The 27787-nt window shown below is 40.0% G+C and overlaps 1 protein-coding gene across 1 annotated transcript in view; it reads right to left on the bottom strand.

Moving 5' to 3' along the window:
• The window catches only part of FAM120A (family with sequence similarity 120 member A), an 80476-nt gene that overhangs the window by 15414 nt on the left and 37275 nt on the right, over positions 1-27787 (bottom strand). The window contains exons 4-14 of the mRNA XM_070738535.1: positions 27637-27765; positions 27223-27319; positions 25750-25847; positions 25346-25626; positions 22017-22104; positions 19536-19760; positions 17684-17858; positions 12859-13108; positions 11736-11850; positions 6715-6924; positions 5470-5650 (exon numbers count right to left, since the gene is read on the bottom strand). Coding sequence (XP_070594636.1) covers positions 5470-5650; positions 6715-6924; positions 11736-11850; positions 12859-13108; positions 17684-17858; positions 19536-19760; positions 22017-22104; positions 25346-25626; positions 25750-25847; positions 27223-27319; positions 27637-27765 — 1849 coding nt within the window. The remainder of the gene's footprint in view (positions 1-5469; positions 5651-6714; positions 6925-11735; positions 11851-12858; positions 13109-17683; positions 17859-19535; positions 19761-22016; positions 22105-25345; positions 25627-25749; positions 25848-27222; positions 27320-27636; positions 27766-27787) is intronic.

Here is a 27787-nt window from a genome sequence, read left to right as displayed (position 1 = left end):
ACATGATCGAAACATTTAAATATATTAAAGGGTTAAATAAGGTCCAGGAGGGAAGTGTTTTTAATAGGAAAGTGAACACAAGAACAAGGGGACACAATCTGAGGTTAGTTGGGGGAAAGATCAAAAGCAACATGAGAAAATATTATTTTACTGAAAGAGTAGTAGATCCTTGGAACAAACTTCCAGCAGACGTGGTAGATAAATCCACAGTAACTGAATTTAAACATGCCTGGGATAAACATATATCCATCCTAAGATAAAATACAGAAAATAGTATAAGGGCAGACTAGATGGACCATGGGGTCTTTTTCTGCCGTCAGACTTCTATGTTTCTATGTTTCTATTCTTTTCTATATTAAATTATGCACTTCGAAAGTACAGTGTTCCCTCGATTTTTGCAGGGGATGTGTTCCGAGACCGCCCGCAAAAGTTGAATTTCCGCGAAGTAGAGATGCGGAAGTAAATACTGTACACCATTTTTGGCTATGAACAGTATCACAAGCCTTCCCTTAACACTTTAAACCCCTAAATTACCATTTCCCATTCCCTTAACAACCATTTACTCAACATTATTACTGGTAATCACCATTCAATAAGACACTTAGCGATCCTGATATTTATAAACATAATTATTTATTAACAATAATTATTTTTTTGGTTATTTATTTGCAAAAATTATTAGTTTGGCGATGACGTATGATGTCATCGGGTGGGAAAAACCGTGGTATAGAAAAAAACCCACGAAGTATTTTTTAGTTAATATTTTTTTAAAAACTGTGGTATAAGCTATTCGCGAAGTTCGAACCCGCAAAAACCGAGGGAACACTGTACTGCTATTTTTAAAAATTGCGAACTGCCTGGACCCATTTTGGAGCCAGGTGGCACATAAATCTAAACAACTCAACCTATCTATCAATCTATCTATAAATCTATTTACATTGTCAATTTCTGAAGCATACCAAATGATGGGATTTAAGAAATGATGAGATATATCCCAAAATTTAAAATATAATTAGACTACATATGGAGTCCCTAGTGCTCTGAGCTTGGTTGTTTGCAGCACAACTTGGTAACTTCCTCGGTGCTAGAAGGGATTTGCTGTTTATATGTAGTGGCTTGCCCAGTCAGTGTTAGTGGGGAATGTTATTTTCTCCTCAGTAGTCCCTTGTTCCGGCTGCTGTTGTTTGCTTGATTGTTTGTCTGGTATTAATCCCTGCTTACCTGGTTGTTGATTACTGGTGATATGTTCAGGTCTTTTGTTTGCTCATTAGCTTTTTTTATTGACTACTTTGAAGATATATAAATGTTGCTTATCTTTATGTGTAAATTTGCAATTATATACATAATTAAATATGTAGTTGAATTACATATTTAAAATTGGCTATTATCTAGGCTTATATTTCACTTTGTATAAACAGCATTTCAGAGTACATTTTAGTTGATTAACTATTTTTGCCATTTTGATTGTCTTAATCTACCCTGTTTCCCCGAAAATAAGACAGTGTCTTATATTAATTTTTGCTCCAAATGTTGTGCTACGTCTTATTTTCGGGGGGTGCTTTATATTTCTCAAATAAGACAAATTCACAGGCAGAAAAGCTGACACCCCCAAAGAAAGTGTACCGTACGGTACACTGATTACGGTACGGTACCTGTCAGTATGGCACCCATACACACAAACGACGGCACTTATATGGTACAACAGTATACTCCTGCTATTGCAGTGTCCGACCACCAGAGGAACTACAGTCTACGCACTGTAGTGGAGACCATAGTTCCCTGTAAGCTGCGCAGTGCGCTATAGCGCAGAGGTTTCTACTCGTCGGCCCGGGAATTTCAAATTTAGCGCGGAAGACTGACCTCCGTGCTGGAATTTGAAATCAGAACGGTTGCTGCTCTACAACATAGGGCAGCAACAGTTCCTTAAGCAAAGGCGGGAAACAAAGTGCAAAGTGGCCAATCACAGCAGGCCCGCTTTCTTCCCCGCCCCTTAAATCCTGGATTTTCTCCTCCCCGCCCTCCGGCAGCCAAACGGTTGTTTAGCTGATGTCGGGTAAGGTAAGAAAATCGGGCCTCTAAGCCTCGGTGGGGTGGGGGTTGCCGCCGGACTGCCGAGACGGGTGAGGCAGGGCTGGTGGCGCAGCCCACCGCTAGGCCTCTAAGCCTCGGTGTGTGTGTGTGTGTGGGTGGGTGGGTTGCTTGCTGCCGACCGGGTGCCTCGTCGGTGTGCGTGTGTGGGGTTGCCGCTGACTGCCGAGAGTGACGCAGCAAAGTAAGAGGTCTGGTGGCGCAAGGCCTCTAAGCCTCGGTGTGTGTGGGTGGGTGGGTTGGTTGCCGCCGACCAGGTGCCTCGTCGGTGTGCGTGTGTGGGGTTGCCGCCACCCGCCGACTGCCGAGAGTGACGCAGCAAAGTAAGAGGGCAGGTGGCGCAGCCCACCGCTAGGCCTCTAAGCCTCGGTGTGTGTGTGGAGGGGGGAGGTTGCCGCCGACCGGGTGCCTCGGTGTGTGTGTGTTCTAGGCCTCTAAGCCTGGAGGGTGCCGACGACCGGGCGTGTTACCTTTCCACGGGGCCCTCTTACTTGCGCCTTCCGACTTTTCCGGCAGCTGCAGCGCTCCGCCTGGCTGGAGTTTCCCTTGCGGGGGCCGCGTATGAGCTTTGGGGCCCGGAGGGAGGAAGGGTGGCTGGCCGGCAGCAGCGGCACCGGGAGTAGCCGCCTCACAGCTGACCACCTTGCCGCTGCCCCACAGCTAGTCACAATGCCGCTGCTGCCGCTGGCCATCCTTCCTCCCTCCGGGCCCCAAAGCTCATACGCGCCCGCCGCAAGGGAAGCTCCAGCCCTGCGGAGCGCACCGCAAAATAAGAAGAAAAGGTCCCGCGGAAAGGCGGGGGGGAAGGCGCGCCTCACAGCTGACCTTTTCTTCTTGTTTTGCGCTGCACTCCGCCCGGCTCGAGCTTCCCTTGCGGCGGCCGCGTGTGAGCTTTGGGGCCCGGAGGAGGGCGGCAGCGGGAGGGTGGCGGCACCGGCACCAGGGCGGGCAGTAGCCATGAGACGGCGTCACGGTGGTCGGCTGCGAACTCCAGGACAGAGGCACCGATGCGGCGTTTGTACGTGTTGCTACACACCGTACATGCTGGCGTTGCCTGGCTGGCACTTGCCTCCTGGCTGGGCCGGGACGGAGGCTCCAGCCCCATGCCCAACGCAACGCCAGCATGTACGCTGTCTAACACGTCCAGACGCCGCGTCGGTGCCTCTGTTCTGGCTGCCGCTATTGCCCGGTGCCGCCGCCGCCACCGTCCTCCCGCTGCCGCCGTCCACCCTTCCTCCCTCCGGGCCCCAAAGCTCACACGCGGCCGCCACAAGGGAAGCTCCAGCCGGATGGAGCGCACCGCAAAATAAGAAGAAAAGATCCCGCGGAAAGGCGTGGGGGGGGAGGCGCGCCTCACAGCTGATCTTTTCTTCTTGTTTTGCGCTGTAGTCCGCCCGGCCGAAAACAAAACGGCTCCAAAAGTCGGCCGGGCTCCCGGGAGGCAGTGCGCGACTGTTTCCTCTTCGCTGCAGAGCCGCACGGAGGCGAAGACATGGTGCCCGGCCACGCTCCGCCTCCCGGGAGCCCAGCTGAAAACAAAATGGCTCCAAAAATCGGCTGGGCTCCCGGGAGGCGGAGCGTGGCCGGGCACCGTGTCTTCGCCTCCGTGCGGCTCTGCAGCGAAGAGGAAACAGTCGCGCACCGCCTCCCGGGAGCCCGGCCGACTTTTGGAGCCGTTTTGTTTTCGGCCGGGCGGAGGCGGCGCACGGAGGCGAAGACACGGTGCCCGGCCACGCTCCGCCTCCCGGGAGCCCAGCTGAAAACAAAACGGCTCCAAAAGTCGGCCGGGCTCCCGGGAGGCGGTGCGCGACTGTTTCCTCTTTGCTGCAGAGCCGCACGGAGGCGAAGACACGGTGCCCGGCCACGCTCCACCTCCCGGGAGCCCAGCCGATTTTTGGAGCCGTTTTGTTTTCAGCTGGGCTCCCGGGAGGCGGAGCGTGGCCGGGCACCGTGTCTTCGCCTCCGTGCGCCGCCTCCGCCCGGCCGAAAACAAAACGGCTCCAAAAGTCGGACGGGCTCCCGGGAGGCGGTGCGCGACTGTTTCCTCTTCGCTGCAGAGCCGCCGGGCAGAGGCGAAGACAACGGCGCCCTCCACTCTCTCTCCATCTCTCTCTCTCTCTCTCTTTTTCTCTCTGTTGCCGGCGTGGTGAACGAGAGAGAAAGAGAGAGAGAGAGAAAGGAGGGGAGAGAGAATGAGAAAGAAAGCGAGAAAGTAAGCAAGAGAGAAAGACAGGGAAAGAAAGCAAGAGAGAGAGAAAGAGAGGGGGGAAGAAGGGGGAGGGAAAGACATAGAGGGAGGGAAGGAGGGAGAAAGAACAAAAAAGAGAGGGAGGAAGGAAGAGGGATGGAGAGAGAGGGAATGAAAGATGAAGGAAGGGAGAGAGAAAGGGGGAGGGAGAGATAGAAAGGAGGGAGAAGGGGGTAGTTAGGGAGAGGGAAAAGGAAGGGCTTGAAGAAAGGCAGGGGGAAAGAAAGATAGAAAGGAAAGAGGGAGGGAGTGATAGAAAGGAAAAAGGGAGGGAGGAAAGAGGGAGGGAGAGATAGAAAGGAAAAGGGGAGGGAGGAAAGAGGGAGGGAGAGATAGAAAGGAAAGAGGGAGGGAGAGATAGAAAGGAAAGAGGGAGGGAAAGATAGAAAGAAAAGAGGGAGGGAGAGATAGAAAGGAAAGTGGGAGGGAGGAAAGAGGGAGGAAGACATAGAAAGGATAGAATTATGGATGCAAGAACTTGCTCATGTGTGATAGCGCACGCCCACACTTACTTACTTACCTACTTACTTTATTTATTTATTTATACTTATATGCCGCCCAGTGCCAAAGGGATTGCCGCTCAGACACTATACTTTTCCGCTCACCCCGAAAAAAAATTAGAGGGAACACTGGTGGAGACTGTAATGGCGGTGAGACAGCAGCAGACTGTGTCTGTTGTACTGGACGGTACAAAGCGATGGAAGGGCCAGCAGGGGATGCCACATTATTACTGTACCACTATGAACAGCTTTGAATGGTATCGTATGTTTTTCCACCATACCGTATGTAAACTTGACTACGCCTTATTTTCGGGGGGGGGGGGGGGGGTCTTATATTAACAAATTCTGCAAAACCTCTGACATGCCTTACTTTTGGGGTATGTCTTATTTTCGGGAAAACAGGGTATGTTGATCTGCTTGACTGATATTCCACCATTCCATCAGACGACGTAAGTAATAGATGTAGGGTTTTCCATTTCCACCTCAAAACTGTGAGTTAGGTTAGTCTGAGATGTGAACTTAGATCACTATAGTCAAAAATCTTAGCCAATACATGCTTCTTACATAAAGGCCCTAATACAATCTCTCATCAATTTATATTGGATTAACTATCTAACAGTGAAGCAGTCTTACCAGCGAAGCCTCGGCCTCTGCCCTGAGGTGGAATTGGCCCAAAGTGCCGAGGATAAACAGAAGCTGGATAGAAAGGCATGGCAGGTGGTGGTGGGAAAGGGAGTGGATGGTTTTGCCTGGAGAAATTTAAACCTTCAAGAATGCTCTGGCGCATCTTTTCTACCTTGGCAGCTTGTTCAGCCTACAACAAACAATATGGCACAACATATTTATATTGTGAATACAAATCAAGTATATTCATAAATTTCTAAATGACATTAAACACTAAGGCAGTGTTTCCCAACCTTGGCAACTTGAAGATATTTGGACTTCAACTCCCAGAATTCCCTAGCCAGCGAATGCTGGCTGGGGAATTCTGGGAGTTGAAGTCCAGATATCTTCAAGTTGCGAAGGTTGGGAAACACTGCATTAAGGGACAGAAAATCAAGACATCAAGGAATTATCTCTCTATAAGACAAAATTGTTTCACATATAATGTTTTATTTTCTTAACAAAATATTGAAAACAGTATATTCTCTGTTTGCTTATGTTTTGGAAAATACAGAGTTTGTCAGAATACCCCGAGTGATTTTAAAGCTTTAAAAATCTTTCAAAACAGTGTACACAAATTTTGGATTATTTGAATTTTAGTTATACAGGAACACCAGAGAAAGACAGGGTCTCCCGGATGTGAAAAATGCCATCCCCATCTATGTCAAACCTCTCCCTCTCCCCACTTCCTCTCTTTAAAAGAAATATTGCATCCTAGTTATCAAAGAAAGAAAGAACGGATTCTGGATCACTGGCAAAAAAGTAAGCAAAGATCACCTACATATGTCCATATCCTATACCAAATTACTACAAATCATCTATTGTTAGTATGCAGAATCATGAATTTTAACTGGGTGGCCAGTTAAATGGAAGTACATTTTTAAAAAAATATTCCAAATCAATTCAAGTTACGGCAGCACAAAATAATTATCATCATTTTAAGGATTTGAACAATAGAGGATTAACCTCTTTACTTGCATACAGACATACTTATAGTAATCTACATTCAAGAAAGCTTTTAACACGATACAACCTATCAGATAAATAATGCATTCTATTATATGTTTAATTATGCATTTCCTCTCAGGCTAAAATCCTCTGCCTACAAATGAATTCGAGCTCATTACCAAAAACAATCATACCAACTCTCTATTTGTCCATATGCATACACATTCAATTAGACATTACACCCACCCATCAGAGGACCAACATTACCTGACCATCACAGAGGTCAATGAGGGGAGCTTTCTCCCGACTTCCTTTGATGAGCTTCGTCTGGAACAACTTCCCATCAAAGTACATCCATGGACAACAATGCTCCCATGGAATTGGCTGCCCACAAGCATCATTGGCAAACAATGCCATGTCAACACCACTCATGAATAATGCTGAGAGCTGAATTCCTCGAGGATCTAGGTTTTCAATCTTAAAAACAAAAGTGTAGTAGTTTATTGGTTAGAGTCTATATAAGGATCCAAGATTAAAAGAATTAAACTATAGACAAAGTGACAAAATAGATTTAAATAATACTTTTTTAAAAAAGATATAGGCATGAATTTTTGCAGTTACTGCTGTTAAGCAATTAGCCTTGTTTAGACGTCTGTGAAACAGCTAAGTTTGCTTACCTATTCTCTGTATATTAGTAAGAAATACCACAGAAATCTGTGAGTGCACATGAATTGGAAATTGTATATTAATACTCACAGCATTTAGCCATTTCTAAGCTAAGCAGAATCAAATTGGTTAGCATTTAGATAATTACTAGGAAAACTATACCAGAGCTATAAGGTATATTGGGAAAAACTATTATGGAAAACATTATGGCATTTAAATATTGCCAAAAGAAATACATGGATGTGTTTGTGGAGTTATATCTGACTTAACAAAGCCTCTAACCTTCTTCCATCACTAACCCAAGAGACATTTGCACAGACATCTAAAATAGCAACGCATGTTATTAGGATGTCTGTCTCTTTCTTCTGCCAATCCTGCACAAGATTTGAAATGCTTGTCCTTCCCACATCACAGAAGCCCTAAGTTATTTAAAGATAGATAGCTTGCAGTACTATGGCTGTGTGAAGCTTCCAAACTGTTTTTGTACCCACCCAAGCCCACTTTCACTATCACAGCTGAAAACCAATGCCTCATAAAACAAACTAGAGTTCAAAAATGAATCCCTCACAAATTACGTTGATATCTGCAATGTTGTTCTCTGAAGCACTTGATTCTCCCCAAATGATACCTGCAGTCTGTAGATACTGAAAAGTCACCCATGCTTTCTTTAGTTATTGAAATATAGCATGTCTCTTGCCTCTTTCAAAAGAATAAAATTTGCCCCAATTACTGACAAACGTGAACAGTGAGTGATGTGATTAGTTTAGCTATAGCACTGCTACCATGATAAAGCTGCAGAAGAAAATATCCCAAAGGCAGGGGGAAATGCCAGAATGCCATAGTAGGCAAGAAAAAAATAAATTGTTTTCATTGTAGAAAAAGCTTGTACAGACACATTATGGAAATTAATGATGCAAATCACTATCCAACTAACAGAATAGCAAATATTTGCAGTAAAAGTTGAGGCATATCCTTTTATTATTATCTTAAGTACAATATTTAGCAACATTAATAAACATAATGAATGTCTTCACATTTTTTACGAGACTGTTATTACAAAAGGAAATTGGGGTAGCTTCCTAGCCAAACCCAATTAGTTCTCTCCTTTTCTCAGTTAAAAATCAGAGGAGCTGTCACTAACTACAGCTGATGGATGATCCACTGTTAAGACTCCTCAAGGAGCCCAAGATATGACTGGATTTTCAAGATAGAGGAAAAATAGCTTAGAACTATTTGATATGTGAAATAATTCTTTAATAGTCTATTGCAGAGGTAAGCAATCTTTTCAGATGGTCAAGAGATGTTTTGATTTTTGCTGCATATTTTCCTAAAAACTAGTTGCCATGAGCAGTGGCTTTCTTATTGATAAAATGAGTGCCACAGCTGAAGAGTTGCCTAATGATAAAATGGCTGCCACTATAAGAGGGCTTGTCTAATCACAAACAGTATGATCAGCAAAATCTCTCTAGCTTTGTGTAGTAGGAAGATACATGTGTAAATTTAGCATAGAACTAACGTTACCTGCCATTTTTGTTTTCTAAAAATGTCTGTGGAGTTTGTGTGGACAGAGACATGATCCTAAATAAAAATAAAGCTAAGCTGGAACTTTCATTTCTTTAAAATGAAAGGAATCATTTAAAAATTAAAGATAGGACGAAATCCATAAACATTGGTAGTTATGAGTACCATAACTATCTCTTATATAATTTACATAACTGAATTTACAAGTGTATTATTTTGCTCTTGAAAAGAGGAGAAGGAAATATTTTGTCTTTTCGTTGCCTTGCAGTAGCTCTGGAAGCACAAATTGAAGAACTTGTATAGAATGGGAAGTAGCTTTGGGAAGCAGGAGACAATCAGATCCTTTCACTTTCCATTAGCAAAAGTTTCCAACAGCCTAAAGATTCTTCCATAGGATTATATTTGGATTCCACCTGTTAAACGTTAATTTTGTTTACATTGGTACAACAATCTATCAATATCAGCCTATGTTTTGAAACTGGATTGTAATTATATGCTATCAAAAAGTTTTAGACTTCAACATCCACACATCCTAAGCAGCATTGACCATGCTATCTAGGAAATACAAGAGTTTAAGTCTAATACATTTGATTTGGCCGGAATATTCAAATTCTTAAATGTAGTTTTATGTATGTCAGGGATGGGTTTACTGAATAAGAGCAGTTAGATCAGATTTTCAAGGTACCTCCAATGTGTCCTATAGAAACAAACGTGCGGTGACAGTGTCATAACTGCAATAAATACAGTAGCATTATGAAAATGAAGTCCTATATGATGTGCACAGCATGCCATAAATCTTATATAGCATGCATTACTGTTGACCGAAAAATGTATTTTATTTCTGTCAAACCTAACTTGCTAATAAAATAGACTGTGTATACATAATTATTCTACATGCTTGAATTTTGAAAATGAAAGTACAAGTCAACAAGATGAATTCAGCCTTTTATTGTTGGACAAAATTTGAGATTTACTGTCATCCAGTATGGTTCTTTTCCACGTCACTCACCTGTAATTCTAAGCTCATACTGATTTAACTGGGGTAATTTACATTCAGAATACAAATACTGCCTTACTGGGTCTGGCCAATGATCAATTTAGCCCAGCATCCTGTCTTCAACGCTAGCCTATATCAGACGATAGAGCCATGGTGTGAGGTAGGCCTCCCTAAGGAAGTACAAGTTGTTAGCAGGAAAGCAGTGAGCGGTTGCTGAGAAAAAGACAGAAAAGTGGGGAAGGGGAGGAAAGGGAAGTTCTACAGAAAGAAGCAAGACAAGCAAAAACAAAAATTACCTATATAGATGGGACAAAATCTTCATCAAAAAGTTCAGTTTAACCAAAAAAAAAATTCACAAACTCTTTCTGCTGAATGATTTGAATATTATTATTTTCTAAACTTGAGAATCTTTTGAGACTATACATTAATTATGTCTTATATGAGACTTTTCAGAATAACCTTAGGAATGGAAAATGATATCAATGTTTCCAGAACATGGGTATAATCGTATTTGGGTTACTTGGTAAAAGGGGCCAATTCAAATAAATTTTAAAGAAACTGATTAAAACAATAGTGATTTGAATAATTTCACCAAAAACTGGATTAAGTCCAGGGTGGAATTCTCTCCTCTCTGCTGCTTATTTCAATGGAGGAATTGCAGGTATTTTCACCTGAAAGTGAAAATACTTCTACTTCAACCTTTTACTTGAAATTCAGATATTTTTAAATAAAAAGTGTACACATACTCCTGTACACATCGTTTAGCCTATCATATATTTATTTAAACATTTTAATTATGAATGTCATCTCCATTATGGAATTGTATATGGTTGTTGACAAACCAGGGAGACAAATTAAATTAAAAATTAAATTTATTTCACTTTCATTACAAAGTATGTAGGGACTTTAAAGCAAGGCACACAACTACATCTAAAGCAGAAATGGGTGAAATAGTGTTTTTCTATTACAGTGATCCCTCTATTATCGCGAGGGTTCCGTTCCAAGACCCCTCGCGATAATCGATTTTTCGCGATGTAGGGTTGCGGAAGTAAAAACACCATCTGCGCATGCGCGCCCTTTTTTTCTATGGCCGCGCATGCGTAGATGGTGGAGTTTGCGTTTCCCAGCCGCCCACGCAAAGGGGAGACCCCGGCTCCTCGCTGATGCCCCCGCTCGCCCGCCCGCCGCTCGCCAGCAAGAGGGGGAGAGATAGAGAAAGAGAGAGAAGGAAAGAAAGAGATGAGAGAGGGAGGAAGAGAGTGTGAGAGAGGAAGAAGCAAGATAGAGAAAGAGAGAGAGAAAGAAAGATGAGAAAGGAAGGAAGAGAGTGACGTCATCGGTGGAATAATCGCGATATAGCGTTTCGCGAAGATCGAGATCGCGAAACTCGAGGGATCACTGTATTGAAAAAGAATGTCTTGGAGATACCATTAATACTTATGTGATCTACTAATTAAACAACAGTTTTTAAAAGCAACAAAATTTCAATATTTATCATGCATCCATCTATAAATACTTTACTGAAAATGGATGCTTAATCTCTTTGAATAAGGCCATGAATGAATTTTAAAATGTGGTAGTAAATTATCACTTTAATAATATTAATGTAATGGCTTTAAATGGAGAAATTCAAATGAAAACTAGTACTGTAATAGGATTTAATTCTACCCATCTCATTACTGTAATCATAATAAATATGCCTAAGTAACAATTTCTCTGATATTATTTATATAGGAGTATATATGTGGAGGTGGAATCTTGTGGAGACATGCAGGTATTCTTTAGGAAAAGATAAATAAAATGAAAGTGATGATTTAAAGGTTAGAGCTCTGAAAGCCACTAATATAAAACAAAAATGAATACAGTATCAGGTAAAGAAAAGCAAAAAACCAGCACATTTCCTTTGAAAACTGAAGCAGATTTCATTATCTGCAAGTTATTACTGAGCTGGCGTTGAAGGCAGAAACTCGTCCTGTCCACATACTATTTTGATGAACAAGTGGATGAAAATAGAAAATACTGACAAAAGAAAATAATACTGCTTTGCAAAGCGCTTGAATTAACAAGGATTAAATACTCCATAAAGGCCAACTTCAGAAGTCACCTTTAGTTCCTGCAGTTGGTCAGGTTCATAGAGTTTTGGAGATAAAGCTTGAGCCAAAAAGGCATCAAGTTCTTGGCGACGAAGTATCCGAACTCCAGGCCACTGCACCATGTATCTACAAAGACAAAGAATGCTGGGTAAACCATTTCTGAAAAGCTGTATAATACTAATGATGTCCGTATACAACAATGTTTAAATAAGTTATAGCATTAATTAAAGCACTGTAATTACATCCAAAGTGGATTCAAAATATTGTTGTGGAAAATTAAGCCTATGTCAGCAAGAGGCAGAAAAGTCAGAAACTGTTCCAGAGCCCATAGCATAATGTAGAACAGAGAAGAAGTACCAGGGAGGCATCAATGGACAGTTTTTTATTCTTTCTTTCTATAAAATGGAAAGAAGGTCTTTAATCTGTGTGAGACATGTTCTCAATTCAACTTGTGATTTTACAAAACTAAAACTTAATTACATTATTTTGATAGAAAGTACTTTTATAGGATGTATTTAATAAAGTATTAGAATTTGGGATTGGTTTGTTTTACATTCTGGATCCTATGATGATTCCTATGATAATTTTAAAAGTCAGTGACTATTTAAGTTAACTAATCTAACTAAAATTATGGCAGAAAAGGCTTAGAACAATATAGAACTAAACTAAGCACATTATTGTCAGTGCTAGAAACAAACCAACATGACTGAAAATACATTGAGAGTCTTAAGATTGCCTTCTGTAAGCGGTTTCCATTTTATTCACCCAACATATTTTCAACCTATACCTCTATTTTTGAATGGATTACATCCCTAAAATTCTTCTCTTTTTAACTAAGCTATTTTTTCTCATTGTCACTAAAAAAAAGAAATGGTGCTTTGCTGCTTTCTCCACCCCAGTAGGTATTTCCATGTATTTCTCTTAATTGTTGTTTAAAATAAATTGAATAACAAACTTTTAAGTCTTAGTTTGCTTTGTGTTTAGTCTAGATGAAAATGTCAGTTCTATCAATTATTTATGCTCTAAGTCACATGAAAAGTTCTATCAATAAAACAATAACATTCTTACATAATTATATACATACAGCATTATCAATTTTTACCACATGCTAACATTAATCAACAATATACCCACCTTAATACGCAACAGAGCACCATTAGGTGAGTGGGCACGTGAGCTGGATTTAGCATTGCTGGTGTGTCTGACCTCATACAGGCCAAGAATGCCCTCATTCGTCGATTCTTGTCCTCCACTGCTTTCCCCAACCAAAGCTTCTTCAAATTAGGGCAAGTCCATTCCCTAAATGCAAGAGCTTCTACTAATTCGGGAGTCTGGGGAGACTTTCCTTTGTAAGCAGCCCATTCTTTAATTATCACTGGCAAGACTGCAGAATTTTTTTAAAAGAAAAAAAAAATAGTTTGTGCACAAATGCCATTTTGCCCATACCTTTTGTCTGGGTATTTTATTTGCATTTATAACATTTTGACTTATACTAGGAATCGACCAAGATTTGCTTTCTAACACTGAGTCTGAACTCCACTTGTAACTTGCAAACTGCAATCTCATTCATACTGCCTATATGTTACTCATACAAGACCTTTCTATTTTGGGATGAATTTTCTGAATTTTAGTCCACCGAGAAGCTATAAAGACATAAAACGCAGTAACTGCATTTTAGAATGTTTAAAATCTACAGTGTCTGGGATGGTCTTTGTAACCACAGCATATAGATTTCAGGCATTCCTGAAGAGGGGTTTTCTAAATATGAAGCGATGGTAAGGAGGTCCTGAGGAAGATGAAATTAAGAAACACTGAAGATGAATTTAAGAAACACTGAGGTGACTTTTCATCAGATAGTTGGCAGTTTAGTTGTTCATGGATTTAACAGTTAGCACTAACATTTGAATTAGGCCTGGCAGCCAGTACATGGTAATTACAGAAACGTTTCTTGATTAATAATCTGGCAGTTGGATTTTGGAGTAACTAAATTCCAAAACCATATACACAGACAACTAAATGTTCAAATGTTACTAGCCCATCTATAGAGTTATCCTGCCCAAGAAGACTGTAGCTTGTGTATCAAAAATTGTGTATCAAATTGAACTGATAAAAGGCAGCTCTAACCACTGAGGCGATTTGTATCTCAACTGATAAAAATTCCTCCATAGCAGAATAAAGAGTATGGATGGATGGGGGAAAAACAACAACCAACCTATCCACCTCCAGATGTTTAGACCGAACTTCAATATGTTAGCCAACATGAAGCCCATTATCCTGCTCAGGGACCAGCTTTTAAAAATCACTATGTCTCCTTGATTATAGTAAGTGGTATTTCATACTGACAAGCAGTTGAGCAGGAGAAAATTAAACCCTGAAATACATTGTGAATACCATAGAACAGATCACCCAGCTTCAACTTCTGTACAGTGAATCCAAGTAGAAATACAAATATCCAAAGGTTCCACAATGATTAATAGTACTAAAAGCTAGTCAGAAGTCCAAAAGAAATAATACCATTGTATTCATCTACTTCTTTTCTTTCCCTGTATTTATGGCAAACTCACCCCATAAACTGGTTAAATCAGTTTCAGACTCATCACTGTTGGAGCCCTTATTCTGATAATGCTATATTAGCTCCAACCAAAATCAGATTCAAACATATGAATTCTAGTGGATGGTTTAATCTTTACCAACCCAACAATTCTATGAAACTGCAATATTAAAGGAAAGATGAAATTCCTTGAGTTGAGGTCAATATCCTGATGACAACATGAATACAACTCAATAGCTTTCTTGTCAACACGCATGGTTCACTATTGTTTTCTTATAGATGGTTTCTCAAGCTAGCCTACAGCTTTGGTATTCCTTGGTAATCTTCCATCAAAATACTAACCAGACCTGATGCTGTTCAGTTTCAAAGTACAAGGCCTAATAGTGCCAATTGATGTGGTGTGCTAAATTGGGATTTTCAAACTGATTATGGTGCTGTCCAAAATATGTAATGAGAGTTAATAGGGGGAGATGGCTACTCTTGAAAAGTGCAAATTGTCAGAGGGTAGGAATGCTGGTTTTGCAATGGAGCAGCAGAGGATAGTTTTTAACAAGACATGGCGCTTCCAGTACTAACTGTTCATGATAATCAATGCAAAATAACTGATGTACACCCTAGCTTTTTTTCTGCAAGGAGAGCAAAGATCCTATCCATAGAAGAGGAAATTTTCATTGCCATCTCCCACTGGAATCTTTGTGTCCATCTGCTCCTGTGGTATAGACCACAGTATAAAGGTCTGAAAACCAAGGCGTAAGCAAGCAATATATACAAGATGTTAGTGAAGTCAGACGGAGATGTGATCCAAGGATTGACTAAATGGTGGCAAAATGAGATACAAGTAGAGGTGCAAGAGATGGAAAATACAGCAGAGAATATAAGGAAAATCAAGAATACAAGAGTTAGGTAAATGAGAAGGAAAATATTACATAAGTGGTATTACAAACCCGTTCAACTTGCACACTTTCAGCAGAACGTTAAAGGTATCTGTTGGCATGGGTGCCAAATAAAGGAATGTTTATGCATATGCTCTGGGAATGCCCAGTGGTGCAGAACTTTTGGCAAAAAGTGCAAGAGGATATTAAATATAAGATGGACGATTACTAAGGAAATGGCAGTATTAGTAAAAAGTAGTGAGATGGGAGAATACAGAGAAATAAAACAAGCAGCGATAGAAAGCGCTCAGGTGGTAATAGTCTTGGGGTGGAAAGATGCGACAAAATGGACAATGCAAAATTGGTATAGGTATATGGTGGACCACATTCAATTTGAGATTATGGATAAAAGGATAAATTTGGATAATGAAACTGAATTGAGACAACTGATAGGACGGTGGGGCAAGGTAAGACGATATATGGCGAGTAGGATCCAAGACTAAGCTATAAGAAACAAGTTGGAAGCACTATAATATGTAAAGAAATATTTCACTCTTGGGTTTAAATGATTTATACAAGAAATACCCCCAACTGGTGGTGGGGTATGATTGATTGTCTGGTGGTGGGATCACTGAGCACATGTTATATGTAATATGTTGTGTGTGTGTTTTATATTATAAAAATCAATTAAAATATTAATTAAAAAAAAACCCCGAGGGATACATTTGAGAAACTGTCCCATTCTTTTGCATGAATGGAAATGTGATTAGGATCCATGCCAGAATACTGTACATATCTTAACTTTTCCCAGTGTCAGAAGTACATCTGATTCTGAAATATTTGGAAAATTACTTTCTGGTGTGTGATAGTTTGAACACCTCTTTGTTTTTTGTAATTCCCTTAGGTTTTAATATTTATATAGCAACTAGAACATGCTTTCAATTTCTGCCAAATTAAATTAAATTCTGTATAAATTGCAAACAGCAACTGGAATATAATACAGCAGGCATAAATAATAAAGCCAAACTATGGCCAGAATAACAGACATCTAATATGTTTATTTTTCTGGAAAGAAGCATAGTTCAATTGAAAGGAAGGTGTGCAGAATAGTTATTGGCACAATCAGTGATATTCATATTTTTGTCACCCATCAAAAAATTACTATTTTAGTTCAGGACCATTTAAAATCCAATTAAACTCCAACCCATTATTGCTCTGATAAGCACAAAGCTTGGTTTGATAGGGATTGAGTTCAAGACAAAGGCATAATTTCAGTTTATAGAAATGCTCAGTTCTATAAAGATGTACCCTCTCATGCCTTTTTCGTTTTACTAAACAAAAGTTACAGGAAATGTCTGAGAGAGGAAGAGCAAATTTATTCATTAATGAGCAGTAACAAATAAGGTTGATCATCTATTCTGGCATCTTGTTTCTCTCTTCAGATAAGCCTAGCTCCATGCTTTAATGATTTTATCTCTTCAGAATCCTAGATAAAATATTTTGGCAAGACCTATTCAGTGCTCTTTTTGGTATGGATTATCTTAGCATTCCTTTATTTTCTTTTTTACCCTGACTAACCAGAAATTACAGCAAACAAATGGCACCCCCCCTCCCCTTTTCATTTGAAAAGTGGCTAAAGTCTGGCTAAAGATACAATTTTGCCAGATTTGCTTAAAATAAAACTTGATGGATAGACCTGTATTAACCTCCACACTGCCTGCCATTAATAACCCCATCTTTTCCCCAAAGTGTTGCTTAATTCTATCACTCTCCCATTATACAATGAAGTGGTTTGTTCTTGTCTAGCATAGAGATTGAATACATAGTTCCTTATAACTGAAATATTATCAGATTGTTTTTCAGAACACTTACATTTATGTTAGGAAAACCTATACAGAAATTTAGTAAATTATATCTAACGGGGGCTATGCATAATTTATATGCCAAAGATCCTTATTCTAGTTAAAAGTAAAATCAATATAGGTATAAATATATAAATTTGAATGTAGCATCATGTAAGACATTCCAAAAACCAAAACATTTCTCGAGTGGACTATTCTGATTCCATTTTGTGCTTACTTGAAACTACTAAAATGTAACTTTTATTAATTTAATTTGAAAGGTTTAGAAAAAATATAAATAATCTTAAATGCTATATCTCCCTGGTTATGGACAGCCTATGCAAAATTGTCCATATTCCTGATGAATATCCAGCAATTACAACCAATCTATTGTGATATTTACTTTTTTTATTAATTAAAAATATTGTGGTGCTTCTAATTTGTCCAGCACATGATTCAAAATGCTGATTTCCAAACCTTGATGTGCTACCTACTGTTTAAACATTGCTTCACATCCCCAAATTCTCCTGTACAAAAATGCTGAGCAACTGAAAAATGAATTACTTTGGCAAATTATACCTTTTCTTTACTTGCAAATTTAAATCACAGTTTATTCTACATCATAACTAATGCAAAGACTAGGTTAGTGATGTTTTAAGTGATTTCACCATTATAATAAAAAGACAAATACATACATTCAGGAGGAAATCTGTTCTTTCTAAAAGCAAGCCTCTCTGTTTTTTTCCTGCTTTCTGCCAAACTAAACAGGACTCCATAAACATACTGACGAACTGGCCTATAAAGAAGAGCAGCAGGAGGCAGGTCTTTGTTTGCTTCATCTTCAATAGAAACTGAAATTTTAATCTCACCCTGTAGATGAACAAAATGATGAGCAGCTTTTAGGGATCTTATTTATGGCATGTATCTTACCTGTTGAAATATTTACAACTTTTAGGAAGTAACTGCATGGCACCCAAATTTGGTTCCTTTAGTATTTACCCAGTAACGTTAAAACCCCAACCTTATTCACCACTGCCCTTGCAATTTCAATTCAGTTGATCTAATTTCATGACTTGTTTGTATATAAATGTATATTTATGTTTTTTCTTATCATTCCTATCACCCATTTCCTCCCACTGATGACTATATGAATGTAACTTGTTGCTTGTATCCTTAAGATTTTTATTACTGGTAATATTGTTTGTTCATTGTTTATATGACCCTCTATGACAATGATTAAGTGTTGTACCTCATGATGCTTGACAAATCTATAAAAAAGTTAAAGGTACAGTGATACCTCTTCTTACGAACTTAATTGGTTCCAGGACAAGGTTTGTAAGGTGAAAAGTTTATAAGGCGAAACAATGTTTCCCATAGGAATCAATGGAAAAGCGATTAATGCGTGCAAGGCCAAAACTCACCCCTTTTGCCAGCTGAAGTGCCCGTTTTTGTGCTACTGGGATTCCCCTGAGGCTCCCCTCCATGGGAAACCCCACCTCCGGACTTCCATGTTTTTGTAATGCTGCAGGGGAATCCCAGCAGCGCAAAAATGGGTGCTTTGCTGGCGATGGAAGTCTGGAGGTGGGGTTTCCCAGCGAGGGGAGCCTCAGAGAAATTGCAGCATCGCAAAAACATGGAACTCCTCAAAACCCCACCTCCGGACTTCCGTTGCCAGCGAAGCGCTCGTTTTTGCGTTGCTGGAATTCCCCTGCAGCATCGCAAAAACACGGAAGTCCGGAGGTGGGGATTCCCATGCAGGGGAGGCTCAGGGGAATCCCAGCAGCACAAAAACGGGCACTTCGCTGGCAACAGAAGTCCAGAGGTGGGGCATCCCAGTGGTGGTGGCTTGGGTTTGTAAGGTGAAAATAGTTTGGAAGAAGAAGCAAAAAAATCTTAAACCCCGGGTTTGTATCTCGAAAAGTTTGTATGACGAGGGGTTTATAAGACAAGGTATCACTGTATATATATTTATGTACAATGAAAGAATATGTACCAAAGACAAATTCCTTGTGTGTCCCAATCACACTTGGCCAATAAAATAATTCTATTATATTATAATTTACCTATATTTCTAAAATCTAATTCTACAGAAGCCACCATTTTCAAATATATTAAAAATGTGTATTTCATTTGATAGGAATATGATTCCAAAGAGTATCACCAGGTAGCATGTAAAGAAGTTATGATATGGGGAAAATTTAAAAATATGTGAAATAACACATTTTAGAATTGATAAACTGAAGAGGGAGCTTTGAAATTTTTGTTCTGAATGAAAAATGAGGATTTAAAAATAACCAAACACAAAATTTGTTTTGTAAAAAAAACCTTATATATTCATCCATTAAGGCAATTGACACCGAACTAGAAATAGGATTGATCTTGTAAAGTACAGTCAAAGAAAACCCAAGTTCTTTTAAAAAGTACTGTGTAAAATGAAAAAATGTGAACCAAATATATTCATTTTATTAAATAAATTTTTCTCCCATATACGAACTAAAAGCAAGAGATAACTGTAATCTGTTTGGAATTCTTGCCGGAAAATCTTACCTTGGTTAGGATATGAAATATGTAGGGATACATTAATCCTTTTTTGTGTCTGTGTTCTGCTACTCTTAATACTTCGGGTGCTACAGGAGGTAATGGAGGAGTGGTAATATCCATATGGTTCCTGGTGGGCATTGACAACAGACATGGGATTTGTGCACTACTGGTTTGATTCCCTTTAACTTCAGCTGCCTGATTCCCTGAAGAAACAGTAGAGGAACCTTCCACCTACAATGCACAATAAAGTCATTTTTAAAAGGGGAACATTTTTACAATGAGTATATTATAAATCTTAAGAGTCAGAAGGCTGTATGTATATTCAATCACACTTGCAACACATTTACAGAAAATAGAACAAGCAACCCAATTCAATCTTACAGTATAGAGGTGAAATTGAGAATGAAGAGACCGTGTTTTGATAATGACTTCATTCTTCTGTAATTGTATAACATTCATGAACATTTTTGATAAAAATGTATTTTGTTTGTATATCAATTGCTATTGCCTTTATTCTGCATTATTTATTTTAATTTTTAAGGAGTGATACATTTTACTACTGACTGAATCAATTTATGGATTAGAGAAGTAGGAATGGCAGCTCCCCTGCCAATCAGTGGTTATTGAAACGGATGTCCAAGTGCTGCCTCTATGTTGGTTGAGGCAAGCAGGATTCCCTTGAGTAGCATTTGTTGGGGGTCAAGGGAAAGGGAGGGTTTTGCCTTCTCTTTCTGCTCAATATCTCCATGTACAATTGGTGGGCCACTGTGTGACGCAGAATGCTGGACTTGATGGGCTTTGTCCTGATTCTTCTTATGTTCTTATGGAGGAAATCTTGATATTAGACAAATGCTAAAAGCCTTGAAAACCCACTGTGTAAGGTGAGATCAGCACTTTATTTTTTTGCATTTGTGCACATTTTTGCATTATGCATTTTTCAACACTAGATTTAAAGTTATCAGTTCGAACCATTACAATATATACTAGAGGAGGAGGAAGGATATGAGAGAAAAGAAATACTAAAAGCCAAGTGCCTCATCTCTGATTTAGTACAGTGTAATTGCCAGGGGTGGTGATGATGGATGTTATACTAAGTATTTCTATATATGGATAATGGTCAACCTTTCCCACAACCTTTCTAGATAATAGACTAAGCCTTCCTTTTTCTTAAAAAAAGAAGATATTTTTGGCTAGGTTATTTTCTTATCAGTACAAACTGATTTTAAAGACTTGCATTAGTCATATTCTTTAGCAGGAACAGCTGAACTTGGAACTTAACAAGATTCGATTATATAAAGTAGCCTTCTTAGATAAGCCAAATTTTAAAGAAAACTGGTGTCAACCTTCGCTATGCTGCTGCATTCTTTCGCTTGGTTGTCATAGAGACAGGGTGGGATTAGAGATCAAGGGGGGGTTGGGAAGCATGCAGGAGGTGAGTTAAGTTTCGATTTCCCAAGTGCCAGAAGGAGATCATTAGATGGAAAATTCCTGAAGAGCGACGGGAGGGGCAACATGTACCACCTGATGCATCTGGACAATGGAGATTGGGCAAATGCCCAACAGGGGTTGGAAAGGTTTTTTTTTATATATGCTGTACGCGCCATTTTTCTTCAGACTTTTAGGTGAGGTGAAGAATTTTCTTTCGATGCTTCAAGTTCTGATTTTGATAAATTCACTTTAGAACCTTTATAAAAGGACTCTGAGTTTTATTTGTCTGAATTCTGACTGGCAGCTTGACAACTGGTTTATTACAGTTTCTGAATGAACTTCTTGTGCTTTGTTTTTCCATTTGTGCCCATGCCATGATAAACATTATTTTCAGCAGGAAAAGAAAAATACATCTCATTACATACTGCAGTTATTTGCTTGATGCCATAAAGAATAAATAAGTATCAGAATCTCAAGTAAATTCTTCACCTCACCTAAAATTACATTCATTATTATGCACAGCAAAGTATATCACTTAGATGTAACCTGATTCTTCTCTACCTTAGGTAACATAATTCATGTTTTTACTGAGCAGTAAACACAACAGATTTCAATGAGTTTAAGTTCTACATCAGTAAGCATAGAACAATCACATTAATAAAACTACTTTATTGGCAGTTTTAGGTTACAACTTGCCCAGCCTTCTAAGCATTCATGGATATTAGAGACTACTTTTTTTTCCTGCTCTGCAGAAAAATAGCAGTCAGAAATGATTACTTTTTCTTGCACAGAAGGAAGCAAAAGCATTACTTCGCTGGTTAATGGAATGGACCCCATGGGAGCATCTTCTAAGAGGTATAGGCAAAGTTGGCTCTTTTATGACAGGTGGACTTCAACTCCCAAAATTCCTGAGCTAGCATGATTGGCTCAGGAATTCTGGGAGTTGAAGTCCACAAGTCATAGAAGAGATGACTTTGCCTAGATGATTCCGTATCCTCTACCATCAACCAAATAATCATTAAAACATATACACAAATTTAATACTGCTCAAAACACTACCTTTGATTGGTGTCCTGGATCCCCACGTGCTTGATTTTCTGACTGAGTTCCTGTTTTTTCCCAGTTCAGTTTGTTTCCACCAACATGACTGAAGAGAGACAAAAAAGCCCAGACAAAAATAATATTGTTAGGATTATAATGCAAGACTTCATAAAAGAGTAACCAGGTAAAACGCATTCATTTTGCACTATGCTGATTCCAACTATTTCAAAATGAAGTCAAAGTAACGTGTTCTTCTCTTTGAAAGGACCGTGATAGCTTGATTTTCACCAACTAAAAGGTCTCTCTCTCTCTACCTTTCTCCTTCAATATATATAACAGCATTCTGAAAAGCCATGGCCTTCTCTTTCCTCAAATATGGTCTATGACCATTCAGTCAGTGACTGTTCAAAGTTACGATGGTGTTGAACTAGGGACTTATGACTAGTTTCCAAGTTAAGGTTGCTGAAACAAACCCACAGTCATGAAATGAAAATTTGGTTGCTTGTCAATGAGGCTGTTTAACTATCCCCACTGCCTACTTCCCTCCATCTGTACTTCAGAGCCCTACAACCCTTTGCTGCCTTCTTGCTATGCAGCTACTAATGAGACATGCCTGGCCTGGCCTTTCACAGAAGGCTTTCTTCCTTAGGTCTTACATAGCAGTTTCTTTGCAGGACCTGGGGAAGATAGCCTTCAACTGGTCAGCAGCTGCTTCATAAAGGATAAAGCCAGGCACACCTCACCAGTAGCGGAAGCAAGAAATGGCAAAAGGTCAATTTTTTTAAAATTAATTAGATTTGTATGCCGCCCCTCTCCGTAGACTCGGGGCGGCATACAATTGGGGCAATGGAATGCAGTAGAACACTGGGAGTATAAGGTGGGTCTAGACTGGAAGTGGCGCACATTTCAGAGTGGCAAGAAGTTCCTTTGGCTGGATCAGGCTGGGGCTAGGTTTTATCTTATGCTAGAGTTCAGGGGTCTCTTCTGAGAGCTCAGGAGCTGCACAGTGCCAAGAAACAGGTGGCTACAAGGTCTGCAAATGGCCAGGAAGTTTTTGTAGGGTGAAGGGTAGGGATTCTCTTCCATTTTCCAGCTGCAGGAAGAGAAGGATGTGAGTGGTGGGCAACTGCCAGATGTAGAACCGGCGTGCATAAAGGCACACGCCAGGACCATGTCAAGGCATGTGTTGTTTGGGGTGGGGGGTCCCCTGCTCACCAAGTGCACAGTGGCTTCCCTGTTCAGGCTGGCTGATTTCTCCAGTCCCCCCTCCTCCCAAGCCTTTCCCCCCATGACCCTCTTTCTTCTCCCTCCGACTTTGTTTTGTACAATTTTCCTCCTTAAATGAACATATAATGTGCTTTCAAAGACCAGAGGATGGAGGATTGGCTAATGGGGAGGACAAGCCCGGCTGCTGGATCTATCGCTGAGGAAAAGGCAAAGGACACTGAGGAAATAGAGCTCAAACTCCCTTCCACCTTGGGCACCAAGAAAGGAGGAGTGTGGAAGTGAGAGGAAGGAGACCTGCCAGTATCCCCAATTTCCCCTTACCCGGTTGTCTGCCCTCCAGTGTTTTCATCAAGTGTGTGTGTGTGAGAGAGAGAGAGGGGGGGGAGAGGGAGAAAGAGAGAGAGAGAGGACTGAGGGGAGTAACAAGAATTGCAGGCAACGCTCTTTCAAAGAGACAAGAAATGAATTAAAGTATACAGTGATCCCCCGGGTATCGCGATCCCGATCATTGCGAACAGCTATATGGCGATTTTTCAACCCGGAAGTAAAAACACCATCTGCGCATGCGCGCCCTTTTTTCTATGGCCACGCATGCGTAGATGGCGCCGGGCAGATCAGCTGCTGGGCGGCTTCCCTGGGTCTTCCCCCTCTTGCTGGCGGGAGGGCGAGCGGCGGGCATCAGCGAGGAGTTTCCCCACCGCCCACGCAAACTCCTCGCTGCTGCCGGGCCCGCCGCTTGTCTTGTCCGCCGCTTGTCCGCCACCTGCCTGCCCGCGCGCCCGCCGCTCGCCCTTCGCCCGCCCACGCCGTTCGCTCGCGCCGCTTCCCAGCTGAGTCCTGAAGCCAGAAGGCAAAGGTGAAGTTCCGCGTTTGGCTTCGGGACTCAGCTGGGAAGCGGCGCTGGGGTTTCCCCACCGCCCACGCAAACTCCTCGCTGCCGCTCGCCCGCCCTTCGCCCGCCCACGCCGTTCGCTCGCGCCGCTTCCCAGCTGAGTCCTGAAGCAAACTTCCGCAATCTCATGTCCTTTTCTGAAGCAGCCACTGCCAGTTTTGGGAGGGGGGGGGTGATTCCGAAGGGCTGCATGGCTTTCTGACTCATTGTAGCAGGAGCGTAATCCATGGTTGCTGCTTGCTCTATAGTCACATGTGAGCTGTGGAGCAGAGGGTCCTCAGCTACAAGGTTGCCTAGTGCTGTGGACAGAGGAGTTACTAGCAAGAGTGCGTTGGAAATATCTCCAGGCACCCGAAGAGACAGAACCTCCGGCCCTCGCTGAATCAGCTGATCTGTGGGCCTAGGTTAAGGGGCTGAGCAGCCATGAGGTGATTGCAGTTGCCATCTCCTGCACCTAAAAACTGAAAGACCCCCCCCAAAATAAGGTCAAGTGTTTATTTCTGGGGTCAAAAGAAAATAAGACCCTGTCTTATTTTCGGGAAAACACAGTATACACTGTAATTCGAAGTGCTATTGCTATTACTCTGAAAATTGCTTCTATTCTTCTGAAGGCTTTAATTTAATATTATTTATGTTAAAGTTTAAAGCTTTTGACATTTCAACCAGTTTAGAACAAAATATTATTTTAAAATATACAAAATATTTCACAAACGCTATATAAATTTTCAGTGATAGGAGCAGTGTAAATTTTTTTCCTGAGGTTAGAAAAATGCCACTTTTAAAAATCTCTTTTTCTTAATTAATTAAAGATATCTTCATATGTAAAATTGTTACCATAAATATGGATTAATATACAAATAACTAGAATGGAGACAATAGATCAGAAGAACCCCATAAAAACCAATGGGCACAATGTCACCTTCCTCACTTTATCTCGTCTTAACAACCTGAACGTGATCTTCAGAAGTCCCTTTCAAGCAAAAGGGCACACATCAAAGACCCCTTAATTAAGAAATTCTCACCATCTTTACCAAATTTTACAGCTCATATCATTCCCCCAAGATCCCTCTTCTACTCTTCAATATTTTTCATGTTGAAGGTCTGCTGAGGAGACAGCTGGGAAATCTTCCACCAAACAGTTATTTGCCCAGATTTTGATCCATCTTAGCAAATTTGAGGCCAACAGGAGATTGTTTTAGCCAATTCTGCTGTCTTTTGTTGTACTTACTTCACAGCACCTCCGCTGCCTTCATCATTATCTGAGGAAGATGATGTAGAAGAGGCAGGAAAGTATGTTGAATCAACATGATTGGGGCTCCCACTCTGAGCTGGGTTTATTGGAGAGGATCGTTCATATAATGGAGTATGTTTTCCTTCATGAGGAATGTTGCTGTAATTCTGCTCAGAAAGATTTTTTCCACTTGTGTCCAACGTGATGGCAGGTTCTGATAGATTATAGGAATATGGGCCCTGACCCTGGACGTTACCATGACTAGAGATAGGCTGGGCCTAAAAGAAAGTATAAATTAGGCCATGTTTTCTTAAAGATGTGCATATTGCCCACACGCATATACATGCATCATGGGTTCCAACAGCAGAAGGATAAGCAGAAGGGGAGGGGGATGTACTTGCCGCTTGCTTTGCTTGCAGGGCAGACTGTGGAATGTTAAGCATCTGAGGAGACACATATGGTGGCATTATACCCGGCATTCCCAAGTGATTTGGTCTGCCTGTTTAGGGGAGGAAACAAAAAGGGTTTTCCCCCCTCTTAATGAAGTGTAGTCCAATGGAAATCTGAATTATTATTTAATATGAAAACAAAAGATCTAAGTCATGCTGTTAGGCTTCCATTTTATGTTTTTAATTCTGATCTGATTTATTAAAGTGATATTTATTTTTGTCTACTTTTGTCAATTTCTGTTTCATTGCTGCTTCTTTCAGGAGAGATTTTCTATGCTGACTGTCAATTTTCTGGCTATCTCATGTTCTTTCCCAAACATTCTGCTTTTCTAGTTACATAATAGATACAGGCCCACCATTTTAGTCTTTACTGTTTGCTTCCCTTCCACCCCCAAATAGAAAAAAAGTGCAGTGTACAGGTACTGCATTTGATTGTTTTTTAGAACTAAAAGCAGAAATTGAAACATAAAATATAGAAAGTTTATTATAGCAGTAAACAATTCGTAACTCTCTTAAGTCGAGTAACGTATTCTCTTATGGTGGTCAGAAATCAAGATTTAAAATGTCAAAGAATAAAGTACATGACAAATACATTCTTTTACCTACTGTGATCAAAGAGCATTTGTACAGCTACTTATGTTTTTGTTTCTAACTAACCCACTAAAAGCTGGGAAAATAGGTCTTATTCTACATAACATAAACAGATTGCTCTTCCAGTCTTCAATTTAAGATACAGAAGACAATCCATGCAACAAACCAACATTGTATCCTTTGTCAATGTGACTTAACTCAGAATACACTAAATAAATGAATGTCAGAATAATATGACTATTGTGAAATAGAAAGACAAGTGTCACAATATCTACCATAGAATATGTCTCAGTGACTACAATTTGAATTGCTAACTGAAGTAGCATCATCAACCACTGAAAACTGACATTTACTCATTTGTCCAGTTTTTTGTTTCTATTTTTTTTTAATAAAACCTATTCTACTAATTCAATTAATAGTAAAGGTTCTAGATTTAGATTTTCATGATATATGGAATAAAATTTATCTATCTTGATTAGTAAGATATTTCATTCTGAAACCATATAAAATTGTTTTTCTTTCAAAACAAAGTTTACCGTTTGTTGAAATACTATACTTACCAATGCGGCCCATTTGGCTACATTTTCATATATACACTTCAAATAAAATATACTTATTTCATACTCTTGCTACAATTTAAAATACTAGTAATGGTCAAATATCTGACATAATTGGTATGATACAACTTATACCTTTTTATTTTATATGTCATAAAATAATATTTCTCAGTTTCAGACTGATCACTAGAAACGAGGTTCTAACACATCTGCAAATTGCCAGCTTGAAGAAACAATTCAAAATTTTTCAATATCTTACATGAATATAAGAACTTACCTAGGTAATGTGGTGGGTGAAATGGCATAGGCTTATTAGTTGCTGAATAATATGCAACTGCTCTCTTAAATCGTTTAACTTTGTCTTCCGTTCTAGACTAAAAGAATGTTAAAATAAACTTTTATTAAAATTAAATATACAAATGAACAATCACCCTGTCCTACCAGCATTACTATACAGTTATAAACTGTTTGCAACTGTATAAAGGCAATCAGTCAACTTAAGGGTTTCTTTCATAGACAAATAATAAGCAAAACTTCTTCTAAGTTCTGATCATCTTTAGCAATTCTTACAAACAGAATAATAAAGCCCAAGTAAAAATTAAAGACATATTCATGTAATGCAATTCACAAGTACTGCAACATACTCTTTAAGAACTATACACCCATGAACTTTTCTTCTTTTCTTTTTTACCTGTGAATGTTGAAAAACATCTTTAGCTATGGCATCCAAATCAGAAGTGTCTTGAATATTACGGACATAGTCAGCTACAGCTTTGATCACTACATCACAAGGTGGTAAAACTAACTGGTGTGCTCGTACCTAGAAACACAAACACATGTTA

The sequence above is a fragment of the Erythrolamprus reginae genome, chromosome 2, assembly GCF_031021105.1.
Source record: "Erythrolamprus reginae isolate rEryReg1 chromosome 2, rEryReg1.hap1, whole genome shotgun sequence".
In the NCBI taxonomy this organism is placed as follows: domain Eukaryota; kingdom Metazoa; phylum Chordata; class Lepidosauria; order Squamata; family Dipsadidae; genus Erythrolamprus; species Erythrolamprus reginae.
The sequence above is the reverse complement of the archived record's forward strand: the minus strand, read 5'-3'. Positions and strand labels throughout refer to the sequence as shown.